This window comes from Neophocaena asiaeorientalis, unplaced genomic scaffold (assembly GCF_003031525.2).
Source record: "Neophocaena asiaeorientalis asiaeorientalis breed wild unplaced genomic scaffold, Neophocaena_asiaeorientalis_V1.1 scaffold251, whole genome shotgun sequence".
NCBI lineage: Eukaryota > Metazoa > Chordata > Mammalia > Artiodactyla > Phocoenidae > Neophocaena > Neophocaena asiaeorientalis.
Genome location: NW_020173377.1, coordinates 896,536 through 917,422, shown reverse-complemented (window position 1 = coordinate 917,422; position 20,887 = coordinate 896,536). Strand labels below are relative to the sequence as shown.

The window sequence follows — 20,887 nt, the reverse complement described above, 5'->3', positions numbered from 1 at the left end:
AGATGGAACTGAAGCTGCCTCAAGGGCAGAGAACCTGCAGGCCCCCTTCATTTCTGACTGGCGCCAGACTCCTTGGAGGCAGCGGCCCTGGGGAATTTTCATTCCTAAGGAGATAGGGAAGATTTGAGGCAAGTTCAGAGGGGTGATTGCGCCCTCTGGTGGCCATTTCTGTGCTGCACCCAGGAGGCTGGTCCAGGCTGGGGAGAGGAAGGCCTGCAGGTGAATCCTGGCAGCAGCGAGCTGAGAGTCAGGGAAGATTCTAGGGTGAGCTCACAATCCATCCCTTTCTGTTTCCACCTAGAGCACATGCTGAGTCTCTCTGTTCTGACGTCAAATGGACACCTAGATGAGCCGCCACCTTTCACAGCTGACTGCACTTAGGTGAGAGTTGCAGCCAGGATGGAGTATGTGTGTTTCTAGTTTTGATACTAGATTTCAGTATAGATTTTGGGATACTGCCAGGAGCCTTGATGCCCACATGCCCAGTGTTTGGAGACAACCTGTTCACGGTCTCCACAAGTGTTTGGGGAGTTGTGGGTTCTGTCAGGCCCAGAGTTCTTGTGGTGCTTTGCCCAGGCCGGCTGCCTCACCATCCCCACAAGTAAATCTGCCCTTCGAGGAGCAGAGGAGACACTTGCAGCCTCTCAGTCAGAGCTGGGGCCTGGGGCGGTGGGAGAGTGGAACCAGCTGGCCCAGGCCAGTTTGGGGCAGCTCAGGGCCTCTGGGCTGGAAGGTTGGAGCTCATGCAGACTTGGCTAATTTTGCAGGCCTGGTGGGGCTGGGAGGCTGCTTTTTCCCTACCTCCAGGCCACAGGTGGGAGAGAAATATAGGTTTCCTTCTCCTTTCTGACCTGGGTATAGGGGTTCCTGCAGGGGGCTGGCATCCCCTATTATCTGCCTGCCTGAAAGAAAGAGAGAGGAGGATCTCTGACCCACCTATCAGAAGCCCCACAAGGGCCCTGACCCAATCCGGCTTCTGGAAGGGCAGGCTGAAGTTATAGCGTGGCCCCATGAGCTTCCGTGGCCCATGCCCGGGGAGAAAAGAAAACAGGAACCATCCTTCCCCCAGGCTGGAGTCTTGGGGGAGGCCCCTGCTGAGTGGCTCTGAGACCGCTCTGGCAACATCTGGAGCAGGAGGCAGGGCCCTGTCCAGGGCACCACATTTTGCGTGTGGGAAGCACGATTTGCCTGTCTCAGACCAGCAGAGTCTGCCCTTGGGTAGTTCCCAGCTAGAGCCTCCACATACACGGTCACTCGCTCACGCTCCCAGACCTGGTTCTTTTGGGGCTGAGGATTCAGAAGAAGAGGAGATGAAGCATGGGGGCTATGGTAGGAGCACTGTTGGGCTCCGCTTAAGTGAGTCTACGGGTCCATGGTGCTTGGTTCGATCTGCAGGGAAAGGCTCTGCTGCTGTCTATGGCGTCGGGGACAGAGCCACTAACCCAGGCCCCACAGGGGGCACTAGGAGCTGGGAGGGATATACGGTGGTCGGGAAGGGTGCTCGTGGCTGGCTCCCAGCCCTCTCCTCCACACTGCTGGACATCCTCGACACTGCCCACAACGCAGCTCTGCAAGGCTGTGGAAGAGATGGGCCTCAGGTCAGATTACCTGGGGCGATCACCAGCTCTGCCATTTGGGTTATCCTGTGCAGGTGACCTACCTTGCAGAGTCTGTTTGCTCATCTGAAAATGGGGATGGCCAGAGTTACTCTGCATGCTGTTACAAGGGTTTGTGGTAATGTGTGTAAAGTCTGGGAAACCTAGCGGGTCCTTGGTGGTCCTTATTAGGTAAGGGACTTATGCTGAGGACAACTAGCTGATGTGGCTTCGAGATTTTCTCTCTCCACCCAGAGATGGACCCTCCTGAATCAGGGCCCCTGCCCAGAGCACTGAACGGGGTTTGGAAGTAAATGTGGTTGAATCAGAGGCTCGTGAAGCTGGGAGGAGGACCGGGGTGCCTGCGGACCCTGGTGTTGCCTCCCTGTGCTTCTTTGTTGTTGGGGAGCAGTGTGTGCTAGACAAGTAGAGGGCATGAGACTTAGGACAACTTGACGCGAAGAAATGTAAATGTAAGGAAATGCTACCTGCTAAGATTCTAAGCTACAGCTCTCCCTTTCCCCTCTAATACATTTTATTTAACACCCTAGGCTTCTAAATATTCTTGGGAAACTTCCATGACATCATACATTTTCACACTTGGATTCTTATTAGAAGCCCAGCTTCTCCTGTGTAAGCAGTTGATAAATCCATCCACGCCCTCCAGAACATTCCATCATCCTTTGTTCTCATAACCACCAGCAGCAAGGAGAAGTTGAGCTCATGACCTTGTTGACCCAGCTGGCTCTGAGTCTTAATGAGAAGGAAGGTGGGTCTCATTAAGCATTCAGAGAGAAACACGACCCAAGGTAGAGGGGAAACCAAACTGGGCGGAAAGGAGGTGGAGGGAGTTCCAGGCGTGGGAACGTGTAGGACAATGGAAAGGCCCTGAAGGCTTTCGTGAGGGAACAGAGCTGGGAAGGCTGAGTGAGGCATGTTTCCTGAGCAGAAAGGAACCGCATGGTTTTTCCAAGGGGACGTGACTTCCATCACGCCCAGCGGCCTGCCCAGGTGTGTGGCTTTATCTGATGGGACCAGGGCTCAGTGAGCTCTCTCAGTGCCTGGGCTGATTAGGGGCATGGGGCCACCCCTAGCTACCCCTGGAGCTGAGACAGGCCAGCGAGGCCAGGAGGCTCTGTGTCCTCCATCTTCGGCTCACCTATTCTTTCTGGTAAAGTAGCCTTGGGTGTTCTCACTGGTCCCTATCATGGGCTGAATGTTTGTCCTCCCCTGGGTTGAAACAATAACCCCCAGGTGATGGCGTTTGGAGGTGGGGCCTTTGGAAGGTAATCAGAGTTAAATTAGGGCAGCAGGTGGGCCCCTTGTGGTGGGGTTAGTGGTGTTATAAGAAGAGGAAGAGGGAAAGGTCAGGTACATTTTATAGTGAGAAAGCAGCTGCCTGCAGGCCAGGGAGAGGGCTGTCACCAGGAACTGAATCTGTTGGCACCTTGACCGCGACTTCCAGTCTCCAGAATGGTGAGAAACAAATGTTTGTTGTTTAAGCCCCGCAGTCTGTGGTGTTTCGTTACAGCTGAGACAGTCCCCTTTCGTTCACTCAACACATTTGCTCAATGTCCACTGTGTGTGTCAGGTACAGTGCATGGCATTGGGGAGAGAGAAGCAAGGAGAATGACAGGGAAACGGTCAACAGGGGTGGTGACCAAGGCTTTGAAGGGAAGCCTGGGGGGAGGCCAAGTGATGGTGAGAACACAGGAGGGGCTGCCTTAGTCCGGGGGCTCAGGGAAGGTCTCCTCACGGACCCTTGTCCTGTGTGAAGAGAGGCATCCACACCACGATCCAGGGAAGAGAAATCCAGGAGAGAAACAATGGCTAACAACACTGAGGTCTGGAAGCTGGTGAGAACGTCCGTGGGTATTTGAGGCCCAGGAGTATGCTTCCACACGTGAGGCAGAGTGAACAGATTGGGGTGGGATGGGAGATGAGGCTGCAGAGCTGGATGGGATCCTGATCCCAGAGAATGTCATCAATCTGTGTGACAATCTAGAATTTAATGAGTGCAATTCGAAGACCCAGAAAAATTTTCTACAGAGGGACAGGATGTGATATATATGTTTTTTAGGCTGCACTGCACGGGATCCTAGTTCCCCAACCAGGGATCAAACCCGGGCTCCGTCAGTGTAAGCGCCAAGTCCTAACCACTGGACCGCCACGGAACTACATTTTTTTAAAAAAGCTCTCCCAGGCTGTTGTGTGGGGTAGAGGCTGGAGCGGGTGCCAGGATGATGGTGGCACAAGCAGGATGGTAGCAGTGGGAGGTGACAGGAAGTGGCCTGGCCTGAGGTGTATCTTTGAGGTAAGACGTACACGACTTGCTAACAGTGCCATGCATGGGCAAGACAGAGTTGTTTTCCACATGAGAGGCGGGAGTAACTGGGTAGATGTGGGAAGATGAGGAGAAAGGCAGGAAGGGGAGGAGTGGGCAGACCCAGGGCGCCCTCAGGAGCTGCGTGGTTCAGGTGCTTGTTTGCTGGCCCTCAGTGACATACAGCTGGAACTGGAAACCCAGTCTCCCCCAGGGTTGGGGGAGATCCTGTGCAGGGAGGGGAAGGGTTACATGCAGTTAGAGATGAACCCAGGGGGTCCTCAATGTTCAGAGGAGGACCAGTTCAGGAAGGAGGAGGGCAATCAGGAGAGGTCAGTGGCACGGAAGCTTAGAGGAAGCTGTAAAAAGGCCAAGGACAACCACCTCAAACACTACTGGGAGAGCCAATGAAAGGAAAACAGGAGGCCACTGGATTTGGCAAGAAAAGAGCGGCCTCCACCAGGAACAGGCTGAAGGACCAAGTGGGGAGGGCTACACAGAAAAGGCGCAGAACAGAGGCAGCAGCTAGATGGGGGTCAAGACTGAGGGAGAGCCTGTTTTATTTTTAGGATGGGTGAGAGCCAGCTGCAGGCCAATGGGGAGAAGGCAAGAGATAGTTGCAGGAATGCACGAGAAGCCAGGGGACCCAGAACACGAGGGGCACGAGTCAGGGGAAGGAGCACAAACGCCTCCACTTTGAGGGGAGGGGCGCGATCACAGGTGCAGCTGGCGCTGGAGGACCTGCTGGTGACAGACAAGCCCGACTGCCCAACTTTCACAGGGAAGTGTGAGAGGGAGGCAGTGGCTGGGAAGGGAAAGCGGAAGGGGAGAAGCCCCTGCAGCGCGGTCTGCGCGTAAGGTGTGGGGAGAGGCTCGGAGTGAAACAGCCGCCGTGTGCTGCCCTGCGGTGACTGCTCTCAGAACTGCTCAGGCTGGGGCGCAGCTGCGCCACCACCTGGCTCGCATTAAAGACATGCTAGCTTCCTGCGGACTGGGAGGTCCTGCTATCCCAGCAGGGTCTGGAGCCACTACCAGAGGACCAGGATGTTTTTATATACTTCATACATCTCAACAATACAGACCAAGTTTAAAGGGATGAATGATTTTTTGATTCAGGAGCCAATGAAAAGAGGACCCATGATTTAGACAAGAATTTATTTTCAGGAGTACACGTTTACTACAGATTAAAATTTAATATAATTTAATTCACATACAAAGACAACTCTGGAGAACTGACTACCTGGATACAATGTGGCCTGGGGTTAGGTGGAGTAATTGAGGGCGCGACACACTCAGGCCTGAGCAGACACCAACTTGCTCATACCAAAGAAGTAGGATTTCTCTCTTTCGCTCATCACTTCAAAATGCAGCGGCCTCCTGCAGAAGTTGCACTCGGCTGAGGAATGTGGCTTGAGTTCCAGCCCAACTCGCTTCCACGTGGCCAGCAGATTCTCTGTGAGGAGGAACAGTTTTTAAAAATTAAAGGCAGTACATACCCAAGACAAATGGAAACACATGCCCCCAACAAAAACTTGCACACAAATGTTCACAGCAGCGTTATTTTCGTAATAGTCAAAAAGTGGAAATAACCCAAACATCCGTCAATTGATGGATAAACAAAATGTGGTAGATCTGTGCCAAGGAGGATTATTTGGTAATAAAAAGAAATGAAGTGCTGATTCATGCTACAACACGGCTGAACCTTGAAAGCACTGTGCTGTGAAAGAAGCCAGGCATAAAGGGCCATATATTGTACTATTCCACTTACATAAAATGTAATGTATGGGCAGAAAGTGGATCAGGGCTGATGGCTGACGGGGGCTGGGGATGGGGAGGGGCTGCTAAGGGGTGTGCAGTTTTCTCTTTGAGGTGATGAAAATGTTCTGGAATCAGAGTGGTGACAGTTGCACCACATTACCTAAAAACCACTGAATTTCATACGTTGAAAGGGTGGAACTTGCGGTATGTGAATTCCATCTTAATAGGCTGTTATAAAAAAAAAAAAAAGAGAAACAAAACCCAACTCTGGCTTTCCTTTACATGCCTTCAGGAAAGAAGTTGCTCCCACAGGGCTCCACTGTGTCGGGCTGAGCACTCCTAGCAGAGCAGCCCTAAAGGCTCCAGGCAGGGGAAACACCTCGGACAGGGGTGGCGGCTCAGGAGCAGAACGCGCCTTTGAGGCAGAGGCAACCAGGAGCAGCCCGTTGGTCTCTGCCTTTAGGTGGATGCGGGGGTGTGAAGGACTGGCTTCTACAGAACTATGAGGATATAAAATGCTGAACAATGACTCTCATCAGAAGGGGTTTGTGTGGAGTTGGTTCAGAGAACAGAGAGAAGTACAGAGCTCAGCTCTGGAGGCCTGGGCAGACTTAGGCCTTCAGAGGCATCTCTCCTGCAACAGCCGTGACCAGGCATCCTTGAGTCACACAGACAGGGGCATGGGAACAGTGAGTGGATCAGCAGCCTCCCTCAGCACTTCCCAAATGACTGCACCCTCCTGAAGTGAACACAAACGACTAAGTGTCTTTTACAGTTTTATACCATCTGAGAACATTCTGAATTACTTGGAAAAAGAAGAGACAAATCTGAATGACTCTGAATGGCTTCAATTATAGACACCGAAAAGACAGCTTCATGCCACTCTCCCATGAGGTGCTGGCGGCTCCCCGGCTACTCACCCACGAAGTAGTTCATCATCTGTGGCGTGTGGTGGGGTGTGGGGGCGATGCGCAGCAGCTCCTCCCCCCGGCGCACGGTGGGGTAATTGATCGCTTGGACGTAGATGTTATGTCTGCTCATGAGCTCATTACAGACCTCCGTGTTTTTAGCAGCATCTGCAACCTAAGTTTGATGATGACAGAAGGTAAGACCAGAACCGGACGGACCACCTCTTAGCAGACCAGTGACACGCGTGCCCACGTGGCTCAGGCTGGAGCCGCGTATGCAAGGCTGGCACAGAGGTAAAGCGCTGCCCAGACACCTGCGACTTAAAGGGTCCAGTGTTGTTCACTACAGACCAGAGAACTGAAACCATATTAGAAGTAAATTTCACACTGATCTCCCACCCAGACTCCGAATGGGGGAAACGGGAGCTTCTGTGACCCCAGTATGATGGTAGTTGGACGTGTGCATCCTGGGGATAAGGCAGCTTTTATACCAGCTCCACTACTCAGATGAATTCAACTGTGACACCAACAGGGCTACCCTTTGTAGCAGGCAAAGCAAGACCCATTTCAAAATTAAATGAATAGAAAGCCATACTTCAAAGCTAGCCAAGCTCAGGCTTCCGGAGATTTCCAGATACAAGCTCTGTGTTTACCCTGTCAAGGCTAGTGCTCTGGAGGAGGAACCTCTGCTCCAGCCTGCTGGGTTCAAAGGCTTCATTCTCATTGTGAAGTCAACCAAAGGCAGAAACACGGCAGAGGGCCACTGGCTACAGTCCCTCGCCCTGGCAGTCACCCCGCCGCAGCCCAACTTCAGGAAGGCATGAACCAGGACGTCTCCCGTCGAGTGCGGAGCCCCGGCCCCCAGCGAGTCCAATCACAGGCCGCTCATTACCCGGACGGGGATGATGTGACTGGGGCAGTGGACGACTGGGAGGCTGGCGTCCATCAGCATCTGCCTCATGAGCTTGACGTTGCGCTGGTGTTGGCGCCGAAGCACCCGGCCCTCGGTGCTCTTCAGGATCCGCACAGACTCCAGCGCTCCAGCCAGCAGCATGGGCGGCAGGGAGGTAGTGAAGATGAAGCCCGCCGCATAGGACCGGATGGTGTCGATCAGGGAACTCGTACTGGCGATGTACCCTCCAACACAGCCAAAGGCTTTGCCTGGGAGGAGACAGGCTCATTTATTACAGCAACTGCCCTAAGTGTGCACAGCCAGGTGCTGCAGAGCCTCAGAGCACTCACTCTTCTCTTCCTCATCTTTATTTGCCCTAAGACTCAAATCAAGCCCATTTCCAAATGGGAAAAAGCTGAGAACATTATGAAAGGGTCTTGACCAAAGTCACAAGACCAAGCTGGTGTCTGACCAGGATCAAAGCACAGGTCTCCAGACCAGGTCTGGCACCGGCGACAGATCACAGCGTGCCTGAACCCCACGTGCCACCTCCCTTCCCACCCAGGCTGGCTGCATTCCCCCTCGCTCTGCATTGCGCCTGCTCCAGGACAGGGTCTGAGCGGGGGGCTCACTGTGAGAATTACCCTTGAGGCCAGAATGTCACCCAGCTAAGACATTAACTGTTTTGGCAGGGCTGGTATTAATTTCTACTTAAGTAACCACAAAACTCTGACAAGGAGTGTTTGCTGGATAAATATGAAAACTCAGACCCTGTTAGGGTTGATTTAGGGCCGGCCTCATTTTTCAATTCTTGTTAAGTCCCCTTGTATAATCGGTATCTCGGGTTTCAGGATTAATGACTCCAGAAGAGTCCTCCTCGATCTTAACATTATGTTCTGTAATTAACAGTCTTGCTTGAGCCCCACGCACTGCTGGGTTGGTATAATCTCTGACAGTGGAAAATCTCTCTCTCCAGCCCTTTTCATCTCACAGTGACCATACCTTGAAAGAGCCCACGTCATAAGAGCTCTTTACAAGAAAAGGGCTGCTGGAATTAGGACAAGAGCTTTCCTCTTGGCAAGGCTCTGCCCTGTGAGGCCCCAGGCTCTACTGGTCTGCACGACGTTCTCACGCCCCTTCACAGTGCTGAAGGACGCTCTTTTTTCCCTGCCCTTCCTTTACCAACTGCAGGCTGTAAAGTGGCACTTTAGCTAACCACTACGTGGTCTCCAGCTGCCTTACTAACTTTTGAAATCCTCAGATTTGTACAGTTGGACTTGCCTGGTGCAATGGTTAAGAATCCGCCTGCCAATACAGGGGACACGGGTTCGAGCCCTGGTCTGGGAAGATCCCACATGCTGTGGAGCAACTAAGCCCTTGTGCCACAACTACTGAGCCTGCACGCCACAACTACTGAGCCCTCGTGCCACAACTACTGAAGCCCGTGTGCCTAGAGCCCGTGCTCTGCAACAAGAGAAGCCACCTCAATGAGAAGCATGCCCACCGCAATGAAGAGTAGCCCCTGCTCGCCACAACCAGAGAAAGCCTGTGTGCAACAACAAAGACCCAATGCAACCAAAAAAAAAAAAAAATATTGGTACAGTTTACATTTTTACCTCATAGACAAAAGAATGTCTACAGTAATTGTTTGTATACAGTTCATTTATCTTCTCCAAGCTGAGGTGGGTTCTATTGTTACCTCCATCATATTGATGAGGAAACTGAGGCACAGAGAAGTTAACCACAAACCCAAGGTCACACAGCTAGTGAGTTATTAAGCATGCAAGATTTACACCCAGCAGGCAGCATGGCTATGGAGTCTGGAAGAGTCTGGAGTTGCTCCAAGAGACACGGCCTCTCTATTGGGAGGAGCAGAGGAAATACAAAGTAGCCAGGTGAACTGGAATGTTCCCACCCGGTAGGCACAGAGCTCAGTGCTTCACAGCACAATGCCTTACCTGCAGCTCTAGGAGAAAAGCACTAAAATTCTTCTTTTTTATTTTTTTTTAATATAAGGGAAAAATCTGACGCACAGAGAGTAAAGGCTGTTGCCACGGCGTATACCTAAAGCCACAACTATGTTTGGAATGAGCTCAGATGGCAACAAATGGTACTTCTATCATGTTAGGCTGTGAGATTTACTTTGATTCTGGGGGCCATGCCATGACTCAAGGGATTCTGATAAGCTGTGCCACCACTCACTGAGGAAAGAAAAACTCACTCAAAAAAGTGACCCAGGCTTTAGATGCTATCAGACCATCTCCTCACCTGACCTGTTAGACCAGTAGTCCTTGGCCTTGTTAAAAGAATGTAATTTTAGTGCAGATTACAGACTATGCAGAGTGTACATACCAAGTGTTCCAGAAATGATGTCCATTTTTGGCATAACTCCATCCCGATCGCCAATCCCTCCTCCTTGAGCCCCGTACAGCCCAACCGCATGGACCTCATCCACAAAGGTGATTGCTCCAAACTCGTGGGCCACGTCACACAGCTCTTCCAGTGGGCACACTGCCCCTAGGAGAGACCACAGACCGCGTTGAAGTGCTTGCTATTTCACGAATTTCTGTTTTGGTAAAAGTTACAACACAACAACGTACGTTCTAAGATATTTTTAACATTGGGGAAACCAATTAACTTCCCCCAGTTTCTGGATTACCTTGGGGTTTGGAGACTAGTAAAAGCCAGAGTAGAATATCTACATTCATCCCAATCTATACAGTGTCCCGCAACTACAAAATCCTGGCAAAGTGAAAAGAAACTACAAAAATGAAATAAATATCACACTTTTAAGAAGTTCAGGCCTTGTTTTCATTTAAGATTCCAGATTGGCCTCTACCTAGACTTACCGTCCATTGAGTGGACAGTTTCAAATGCGACAATCTTGGGGACGGCAGGGTCAGACCTCTGCAGCAGTTCTCGGAGGTGGTTGACATCATTGTGGCGGTAGATGTACTTTGGCACTCGGCTGTTCCAAATCCCTTGGATCATGGAGGCATGGTTCCCAGAATCAGAGTAAATCTCACAGCCTAACAACACAAAAATGCTATTTATTGCCATCTGCACCAAAGACAAATTATTTCCTCGACAGTCTTTGACCTGAAAATGTTGATTTGCCCAGTAGGAAAAAGACCCTGTGTGGCAGTTTCTTCCTGGAAAAATAACTAACTAGTGCTTCTCCTCTGAGAAGGCCCATAGGTATAAAATAACCCAGTGGCATGCAACTAATCTGCTTTTAAATCTGGCTGTCTCACTCCAAACTCAATGGAAGATAACTACAGGGCTTGCCATTGCAGGGGACACGGGTTCGATCCCTGGTTTGGGAAGATCCTACATGCTGCAGAGCAGCTAAGCCCGTGTGCCACAACTACTGAGCCTGCGCTCTAGAGCCTGCATGCCACAACTACTGAGCCCACGTGCCATGACTACTGAAGCCAGCGAGCCACAACTACTGAAGCCCGTGCGCCTAGAGCCCATGCTCCACCATAAGAGAAGCCACCACAATGAGAAGCCCGTGCGCAGCAACGAAGACCCAATGCAGCCAAAAATAAATAAATTAATTTTTTTTTTTAGAAAGAAAGATAACTACACATAATTAAGAGAATTCTCCAAAGGATTTTCTTAGAGTACAAAGCACACTGGAAGCAATTAGCTTAAAGACAAGCCCTGCAAATCTGATTCTTTATCGTTATCGTGTTCTACTGGCATCTATAATATACAGTTAACACTTTATGCTCAGTTCAAGAACAAATGCTCCCAGTTGCTATCATAACTCTTGAGTGGTTCTGGTAAGCTTTCTTTGTTGTCAATATTCCTGTTACTACTAAGAAAGCCAGAAAACTCTAAGGCGCCCATGACAGCTTCCTACCTGGCATCATCTTAGCCAGAGTGAAGAGGGTCGAGTCGTTGGCCACAAAGCACGAGGAAAACAGGAGTGCTGCATCTTTCCCGTGGAGGTCAGCCAGCTCCTGCTCCAGGTCCACATGGAATTTACTAGTTCCAGAAATATTTCTAGTACCCCCTGCTCCAGTACCATGCTGTTTCAAAGTGTCCCTTTTAAAAAAAAAAGAGCAGACAGAAAATAAATCTCATGGTTCTGAATACGATGTGAACATTCCTCCCTCCAGTATCCAGGAGACTGAAACTGATGTTGATGTAGCACCTCTCTCCCTGTGAACCAGAAGTTAACACAAGTTTCAACCCACTTCATCTCTAGACTGGGCGGGAGAAGGTCTCAACACCAGGGTGGTGAGGCCTCTAGGGAACATCAAGAGCAAGTGTTAACAATCTTAGCTGAGTTTTAGTTAACTTACTGAGATTTCTTTTCTCTGACAAACATCTTTTTCTCCAGTAACACGACCTCAGGCTCTAGAGGGACATCTTGAATGGTGGTTACCTAAACTCTTTGTGAACCAGTCCCATAATGTTAGGCTATCTCTATTACTAAACCTCAGACTGGGCTCTCTCTAGCAAGCCTGCTTGGGGAGTTTGACCAGCAACTCTCTCAAGTGTTCCTAGCCATGGCAAACCTCCTGAAGGACATGAACGACAGGCTCTACCAGCCCCTTTTTTTTTTTTTAATATTTATTTATTTGGTTGCACTGGGTCTTAGTTGCAGCAAGCAGCCTCCTTAGTTGTCGTGTGTGAACTCTTAGTTACAGCATGCATGTGGGATCTAGTTCCCTAGTTGCAGCATGCATGTGGGATCTAGTTCCCTGACCAGGGACTGAACCCGGGCCCCCTGCACTGGGGGCGTGGAGTCCTAACCACTGTACCACCAGGGCAGTCCCTCTACCATCCAGTGCTGCTCGATTTGTATTTCTCCACCCACAGCCACAAGCCAGGAAGCCTCTGTGCAAGATTTGCCTGTGGAGGGGTAGTAAGTGGACATGTGTAGTCAATGAGCCCAGAAAAAACTCTCACAAAGGGGCTCCACCAACTACTTACACATTAGAGTTTCTCTAAAAGTAACCTGTACATATTTTTAAAGGCTAAGAAGAGCATTTTGCTATGGCACAATTTCAGCTGCTGAATATCCCCCCCATAAAAGATCCAATTTCTATAAATCATCAGTGTCTTGCTAAGTCATGCCAGTGACATCTGAAAACTGAAGGCTACTTACATGACGGCTCCACACACCCGTGGGTGGCAACTCATTCCTAGGTAGTCATTGCTACACCAGACGGACACCTGCTTTTTGGTGACGAGAGAGTCTGAGTAGTCATCTGCCATGGGGAAGAACTGCGCCCTCCGGTTCACAGTTTTGAAAACTCGATAGGTATGGTCATTTTTTTTCTCATCAATTTTCTTCTCAAAGAAATGATCATACTGAAAAGTGGAAACAGCTAAAAACCGAACAAAAGATGGTACAGTTTGACGGTTAAAAAGCACATCTAGGCTTTGGTGTAAGACCTAGGTTCCAATCCCAGCTTGGCCATTCGGGAGCAAGGAGATTCTGGAGAAACTAACGTACTAAGTACTCATCTGGGCAAGTTCCTTGACATCCTTATCTTGAGTCTGTGTATGTCTCAAATGACAATGTCTGACCCCGTGAGCAGACAGTAGGTATTAAGAGAGATGAGGCAGGCTATCAATAGGACTGGCATTCACTATAGCCAAGAGCATCTACTTGCATCAAGCAAGAGACATGGCTTTTAATCCACAACTCACCATGCAATTATACGTTTAATCTGATGTATGTTTAAGTTATAAACTCTCCTGCATCAGGCAAATAACAAGAAGACTCACATTTTGGCAAGTTATCTTGAAGAAGGTGGGACACTCCTTCTGGTCGTTGCTTTCGCATGATGTCCTGAAAGTTCTTCAGCAAACCACTCAGCTCCCCTCCATCGGTCTTCACACTAATCACACTGGGATTCACTGAGGTTTGGGCAACCTCTGTAACAAAAGTAACAAGAGGCAAAGGGGACCAATGTTCTATTCTGAGTCTACAATACCTTCCAGACATACTGTTAAAAATGGCTTACTGCCTAGTTCACAAAAATAGCCCATCATAACGAAAGTGAGATGTAACTGAGTGTATGAAGCTTTTCTTCTTCTTTAGTTACTGTTTGGTTTTGTTTTCAGAGCTACCAGTCAGCTTTGAGGAACATTAGAGTCCAAAGCTTTTTTTTTCTGGCTGGTTTGCCTTCCCCATCACACCCCCCCTACCCTAATTTCTTCACAGAAAACAATTTTAGCCACTTGTATCATTTCTGCTGGGGAGAATTTCTGGGGACCTTATGTGTTCCATGGATACAGCCACAAGTGGAATTAAGGTTCCCACTCAATGACCACCACTAAGACACACAGCTTGGGAGTCCTAAAACTAGCACTTCCTGCAGTAACACTGCTTTTTACCTTTTATCCAACCAAATGGTGGGAAAGAAACAAAGGGCAACTGGTAATAGTTTATGCCTGAGGGGTATTTTCAGAAATTAAAGAATTACTGTAAAAGCTGGTTATATCCTACACACACACACAGAAGAAGAACTCCCACATTTTGCCATACAGTCCTCTATCTTGATGACCTTCTTCCTCGGCCCTAAAACAGGAAGGTGCTGACACAAATACTACCCTAATAATAGTTCACACATAAATCTGAGGGTCTGAAAGAGCCAAAGAACCTCTTTGCTCTTCTGATGGCTCATGTCATCTGTTTACCTTCCCTCACGGCATGCATTTCCTGCACATCCTCCTGAAGCTCTAGGCTGGCTTTGCAGAAGACGCTGCTGCCACCCTGGCTCATCTGGGCTGCCAGGAAAGGGCATTTGCTCGCAGTGCCCTGGCTCGCGGCAAGGGAGGGGTGTCCAGACGGAAGCTGCGTGCCATCTGGAGTCTGCTGGGATCCATCAGGAGCCTGCTGCACCTTGGCTTTGGCAGTTTTGTCCTCTGAAGGGGGAAATGTTAAAACTGAAGCATCAGATCTGGTTGCACGGTACACAGAAGCCCACTTGTTTCTTTCTCTTGTTGCCTCAAAGACAAACCTTATACTTGCTCTATCCCATGATCCAAAGACAAGTTTATTCTTATTAGGTTCTGCTAAATCAACTGTTTTCTCATCTGCCTCACTGGACACAATGTTCCTGTGAAGAGTTAACTGGCACAGTTCACCTACCTCTCAAACCCATAGTATTTCTCACTTATAAATCCCCAAAGTAGTATTTTCTAGTTCTAGACAGCCCAGCATTCTTGAGTTGAATTATTTCCGGTAAATCTGCCCCAAGTACACTCTGCATATTTCATGCGAGGACACACTCTTGAAGGTAACTGGAAGTGGTCATACGGTTTTTTTCTCTGCTAATATTTTCTAAACAGATTCTTGACAAAAAAAGCTTGCCATTGCTTAACAGATAAAGTACCAGTTTTCTCTAAATGCCTCAAAGAAGTTCATGACTTAATGCAGTTGGCTGGTAAGCTTCTAGACTTCCCTCTCCCCTTGAGCAAATGCATTCATCTTCCTTCCAGAGAAGTCTTTCTTCATCATTCTGGAATCCTCCTGTGAGTCATAGGCTAGGCTCTCCTACAACTTGGGCAGTGTCTCAATACAGTTTGTATTAAAATATATAAAGGACAAAAAAAAAAAAAAAAAAATCTATAAAGGAAAGCAAAAAAATTGCCTTGGGGAATTCCCCAGCAGTTCAGTTGTTAGGACTCCACCCTTCCACTGCAGGGGGCAGGGGTTCAATCCCTGGTGTGGGAACTAAGATCCTGCATGCTGTGCGGTGAAAAAATAAAATTTAAAAAAAACCTGCTTTCAAGTTCATTTCACTCACTATAAAAGTGAGCAAATACATATTCATTGTAGGAAGTCTAGAAAAATAGAGTTCTATTATTCAAAACATAACCATTGCAGACAACTTGGCATATTATCTTTCTTTACCCCTTATGTGTAGATTTAGAAAAAGTTGTAATTATTCTGTATATGCTTGTTTATTCTGCCCTTTTCATTATAAAGATCTACATAAGCTAGTAAATAGTTTGTGAATATCATTTGTGATGGATGCATGGCAGTCTATCAAGTGGACAAGTCACATTTTACTCAACCAGGAACAGAAGAGGAATCTACTGCTAGGGACAGAATGGTAAAAAACATAACTTCTAAACAATGGTAAAGAGGAAAAGAAATCCTAGAAAGGATTAAATCCTTTCTAGTAAAAAACATTCTTTTCTTACAAGTCCACATCCAGAGAACACACCTAACAGAGCCTGTAAGGTAAATTATTCCCTAGAATTAAGTGGTATCTGAAAAGCTTCGTTCTTTCCTGGCAAAGACAGACCAAAACTAAATCTCCGATGTCTTTATTAAAAGCAAAATTTAAAAATTCATATACAAAATAAAGATACATGTGTTAAGGGAATTCCCTGGTGGTCCAGTAGTTAGGACTCAGCACTTCCACTGCAGGGGGCTTGGGTTTGATCCCTGGTCGGGGAACTAAAATCCCGCAAGCCGTGCCAAAAAAAAAAAAAGATACATGTGTCAAAAAAATCACTACTTTAACAAATTTTGTATGATTCCACTTATGTGAGGTTTCTAGAGTAGTCAAATTCATAGAGAGAAAGTAGAATAATGTTTGCTAGGATCTGGGGGAGGAGGATGGGGAGTTAGTATTTAGTTGGCTCAGAGTTTCAGTTTGGGACAATGAAAAGAGTTCTGGACACTGGATGGTGGATGGCTGCAGAACAATATGAATGTACTTAATACCACTGTACACTTGAAAATGGTTGAGATGGTAAGTTTTATGTTATATGCATTTTGCCACAGTAAAAAACATAATTAAAAAAAGAGAAAACTAGCATCTGTGCATTTAGTTGGAGCCGTGTGACTAGTTCTGGCCAATGGATGTTGTGTGTTGCTTCCTGGCTAAAATATCCGAGAGCCGGTGGGGCTGAGTATTTGATGATATTAGGAAATTGCATCATTTTTTAGGTGTGATAATGGTATTGTGATGGTGCTTTTAGAAAGAACTCATAGGGACTTCCCTGGCGGTCCAGTGGTTAAGAATCCGCGCTTCCACTGGTTCGATCCCTGGTTAAGGAACTAGGATCCCACGTGCCACGTGGTGTGCCCCGGCCCACAAAAAAAGAAAGAACTCATATCTTTTACAGGTGCATGCTGATATTTACAGAGGAAATTTCTGGAATCAGTTTCAAGTTAATCCAGTGGGAGCAGGCGGGGTGAATGGGGACCCAAGTGAAGCAAAATTGGCCCTGGATTGATTATTGTTGTTCATAATTGAAATTTACTGTTATGAAAAGTTTTAAAAAGATGAGCTGGTTTGAGACCCTCTCACTTTCCCCTTATGCAATAGTGACCCAAAAGCCACCTATTTCAGAGTTAAAGCTGTAGGACACCAGAGTGTGGAACCCCAGGTCACTGCTTAGAACAGAATTGCCCTGATGACCCAAAGTGGACCTTGCGTGAACAAGACAGAAATCTTTATGTGTTAAGCCCTGAGATTTGGGGGTTGCTTGATACCTCAGTGTAGCCTAACCTAACTGAAAAACTCACAGGTAGAGTTGACTTTGAAGATGGTTTAGCCTGTAATAGCCTATGTGGTCTGGAGCCAGACAAAGAGATAAGGTATGATAAGTGACTGCATAAGAAACTACCAGGAATTTGGGAAGGCATAGCACAGAAAGGAATTGAGGGCAAAAGGCACAGGTCAGGCAACATAGCAAAGGTAAGGAAAAAAAAAAAAAAGAAGAAAAAAAATCACAACTTTAAAAGCTACAAGCTTCTACATTCCAACTTTACCTTAAAGATTCCAACTTTACATTTACATGAATGAGGAACTGACAACTCACAAACTCCAACAGACACTGACATGCAATCCACAAGGTGGAATGCTGGCCACTGTTTCACCTTTAAAGATGTGAAAACTAAAACTGCCTACTTTGTGGGGTTAGGATGACAATTCCATGAGATAATCTATGCAGAGAACTGACCCTGGCACCAAGTAACCGCCTGGCGTGACCCTCATCAGCACTGTGCGTGAGAATTGCTTCCAGGGTCTTGTAATGAATGCAAACATCACCACTCTCTACTTCACTGCTAAGGACACTTACTCTCGTTGGCCGGAGGGGTTTCTTTGACCTGCTGGCAGAGTACTGCTGAAGCGGACAGGGCCCGAGGGGCTGGCTTGGCCCCAACTTCCATCATCTTAGGGCAGTTTTGGGCATAGAACAATAGAGATTTGCCTGCCTTCTGCAGAAAGGCCTGAGGCACTCGGGATAAGAATGGGCAGCGGCGAACAACAGTCTCCATGTCCCGGAGGTGCACTGATCCTGTACAAAGATGAGGAGTGATACCAACACTTGTTAATAATCACGCAAATACCACTCCAAGGTCACTGGGTTCAGGTGTCACCTGAAATTTATAGCAAGGGTACTGTGGGATACTAACAAGTCTCACTCAAAAATGTCTAAGGACAGCACTGATGAGGGACTCAACTAAGAAGTGGTGACCACACTCTACCCAGATCACCTTCATTCCCCAGCTCCATACAAAGGCACCTGCAAAACTACTTTACCAAATACGGTAAATACTGATGATCAATAACCAAGGGGGTGGGACAGGAGGGACAAGTCAGGAACAGGTTTAGGAGGTCAGAGGCTCCTTGAGGAAGATACACAGTGCAGAAGTGCAGATAACACACCTTGGCACCCACCCAGGTGAAGAAGTGAGGCCAGGGAAGAAGCCACTGTCATCCATCAAAGCAGAGAAGACTCTTAGGGATCCTGATCTTCTCCGGGTCCCTACACTCCCAGACCCCAAGAAGGCATCCAGTCCGGCCCTGGGTTCCTGAGGCCAGGATTTCCCCGAGGTTATGCCCCTACAGCTCCGTGAACTGGGCATAACTGAGAAAGGAGGGGGCATAAAGAAGGCCAGGGATACGAGGGGAAGCGCCGCTGGGGCTAACTGGGAAGAGACAAGGGCTAAAAAATGAGGGCCGTGGGTCTGGTGGAAAGTGGTGGTCCTGGGCAGGGGAGGTCTGTGGTTACCCGGGGCGTCGAGAGCTCGAGAATAACGGGAGGTGTCTAAGAAGGGAATTCGAAAGCGGTCAGTTAAACGGGGAACGCCGTGAGGGGGCCGATCAGGCAGAAGATCGGGCATATGAAAGTTGACCCCGAGGTGGCGGGTGGTTAGAGCGGTGGGGGATGGGGTCCCAATGGCCGGAGTAGCGGGGCGCAGGCAAGCAGGACACGCGGGGGTTGTCCCCGGCCGCGCCGCATCCAGAGCGCGGGGCCCTCACCTGCGCGGGAGACTCGGCGGAGGCGGCGTCGGCGGCGTCGGCGGCGTGTACCCAAACAAGGGTAGAAACAAACCCTTGCCCTTATCCGCGAGAATCCTCAGGCCGCGAACCCAGTCGTCCTAATATACACAGATAGACAGCTGCGCATGCGCCATGGGCCGGGGCGTCCTCCGCGCAGGCGTGCCTCGGGGCACTCCAGAAGTTGGAAGGGCGGGGCGGGGCGTAAAGGCCCTCCTCCTTAGGCTCGGTTTGTGCCGTTGGGACCTGGGCTTACCGGGACTGCCTGCTGGGAGGACGAAGAACAAGGCTGGGGACGGATGACTTCATGCTGCACCACCTTGCCGCTTCCCCTAACTACCCTATGCTTCAGAATCCTTTGTGGAGCATAAAAGGGCAGAGTCGGAGGGGAAGCGCCTCTAGGGTAACCAGGGGGTTATAGGGCTGCAAAAACGGGTGCCTTGGATATAGAGGAGGGAGGGAAAACGAGGAGTTCCGGACCAGGATCTGACCCACCCGGGGCTTTTTTCATGGCGGAGGGCTTCGCGGAGGAGGTGGGGCTGGATTGACCAAGGATGGAGTGGTCCTGGGGGTGATGACCAGGGAGCTGGAGGGAGGGATCCGTAGTGAGGAGGAGGAGAAGCAGACGGAGACCCAGCCGTGGCATTTTCTGGTCCGAAATAAAGGGACTTAACCTGATGCAGAGAAGGAGCACAAGGAACAGGGCTGGATGGAACCCACACACTACACACTGGGTCGGGGGTGAGGGTGGAGGCATGGGGCCTGACACATAGTTGGGGGTTGACATATATTAATTATTATTATTATTATTACTTTGTTTTTGCGGTACGCGGGCCTCTCATTGTTGTGGCCTCTCCCGTTGCGGAGCACAGGCTCCGGAAGCGCAGGGTCAGCGGCCATGGCTCACGGGACGAGCCGCTCCGCGGCATGTGGGATCTTCCCGGACCGGGGCACGAACCCGTGTCCGCTGCATCGGCAGGCAGACTCTCAACCACTGTGCCACCAGGGAAGCCCAATTATTATTTTTATTTTCCATTGTGGGCTGTCCAAAGTCCCTGCTGGCCACCCTGGCCGGGCACCAGCTGGGTGACTCAGTACTCTCTGCCAAAGTTCAGAGTTGCCCTCACCTCCTTTGAGTCTCCCCCAGACCACACCTGTGGAGTACAGCTTGGCAAACCCCTCTCAGGAACGCCAGCGTGGCCTCCTTGCTCCACACCCTTCCCAGCTTAACTTGGGCTTGGTTGGGCTGGGCCCGTGCCAGGCTCACAGTTGCCCTCCTCCACTCTTCAGGAAAGGACCACCCAGGTTGCTTCCTCCTCAGCTGGGCATTAATAAGAGGGACAAAGTCTAGAGTGATGGTGACCAAGGTGTGTCCAGGTATTTCCCAATTCCCTCTCTTTGAATCTCCAGCCAGCTGCAAGGCAGGTGAGGCGAGTCTCCACCTGAAGAGGAGGCACCGGGGTCTGGAGTGGCACTGGGACCGTTCCAGGGGTCCAGGATGAGGGCTTTGCCTGGGAACCCAGAGTTCAGCTCTGCCCCGTCCTGCTGAGGGGTCCTGGGCAGTGCCCAACAGCCGGAGAGAGGGTAAGAGAAAAGGTCAGACCCAAGTGCAGCCAAAACAGGGTAAAGATGGTATTGAGTGCTTTGTCCATCTCTGGGCCTCACTTTTCCTTATCTGAGCAATGGGATCATAATCCCTGTTCTGCCCGCGTCGCAGAGCTGTTTGAGTGATCAGAGGCAAAGCAGAAGCAGAAAGAACTGGACATCGGAGCTGGACATGGGTTCTAACCCTGGCTCAATCTTATTTGGTCTTAGGTAGGCTACAATCACTCTAAGTCTCCATTTCCTCATTGTAAAGCTCTCCCAGCCTTGCCACTTGTGGTTGGCAGAGGGTCAAGTGAAGTCATGGATTTCAGAGGCTTATTGTTTAAACCAATAAGTTTCTAGTCCTCTGGGAGTTTCCTGTTTAATAGAGGAAAAGGTTGGGAAACAAAGCAGATCCACCCGGAAAGTAAAATAGGATGTTGTAAATAATTCCAGAGGGAGGAGGAGGCTATTGGGTTGGCCCAAAAGTTCGTTAGGGTTTTTCCGTAAGATGTTATGGGAAACCCAAACGAACTATTGGGCCAACCCAATAT

The 20,887-nt window shown here is 49.2% G+C and overlaps 1 protein-coding gene across 2 annotated transcripts; it reads right to left on the bottom strand.

Annotated features, from left to right (window-relative positions):
- Nucleotides 1–5,056: 5,056 nt before the first annotated feature.
- On the bottom strand, nt 5,057–18,884 carry ALAS1 (5'-aminolevulinate synthase 1). Of its 2 annotated transcripts, XM_024746453.1 has the most exons (11): nt 18,732–18,884; nt 17,545–17,763; nt 14,140–14,367; nt 13,225–13,374; nt 12,599–12,821; nt 11,345–11,529; nt 10,326–10,505; nt 9,829–9,993; nt 7,477–7,745; nt 6,597–6,759; nt 5,057–5,371 (listed from the first exon to the last, which is right to left on the bottom strand). In XM_024746453.1, exons 2-11 carry the CDS (start codon nt 17,741–17,743, stop codon nt 5,211–5,213), a joined length of 1,923 nt encoding a protein of 640 aa, XP_024602221.1. In that variant the 5' UTR covers nt 17,744–17,763; nt 18,732–18,884; the 3' UTR covers nt 5,057–5,210. The 2 variants fall into 2 exon arrangements, with proteins under 2 accessions (XP_024602221.1, XP_024602222.1); XM_024746454.1 differs by lacking the exon at nt 17,545–17,763 and having other exon boundaries at nt 18,732–18,868.
- Nucleotides 18,885–20,887: the final 2,003 nt, after the last annotated feature.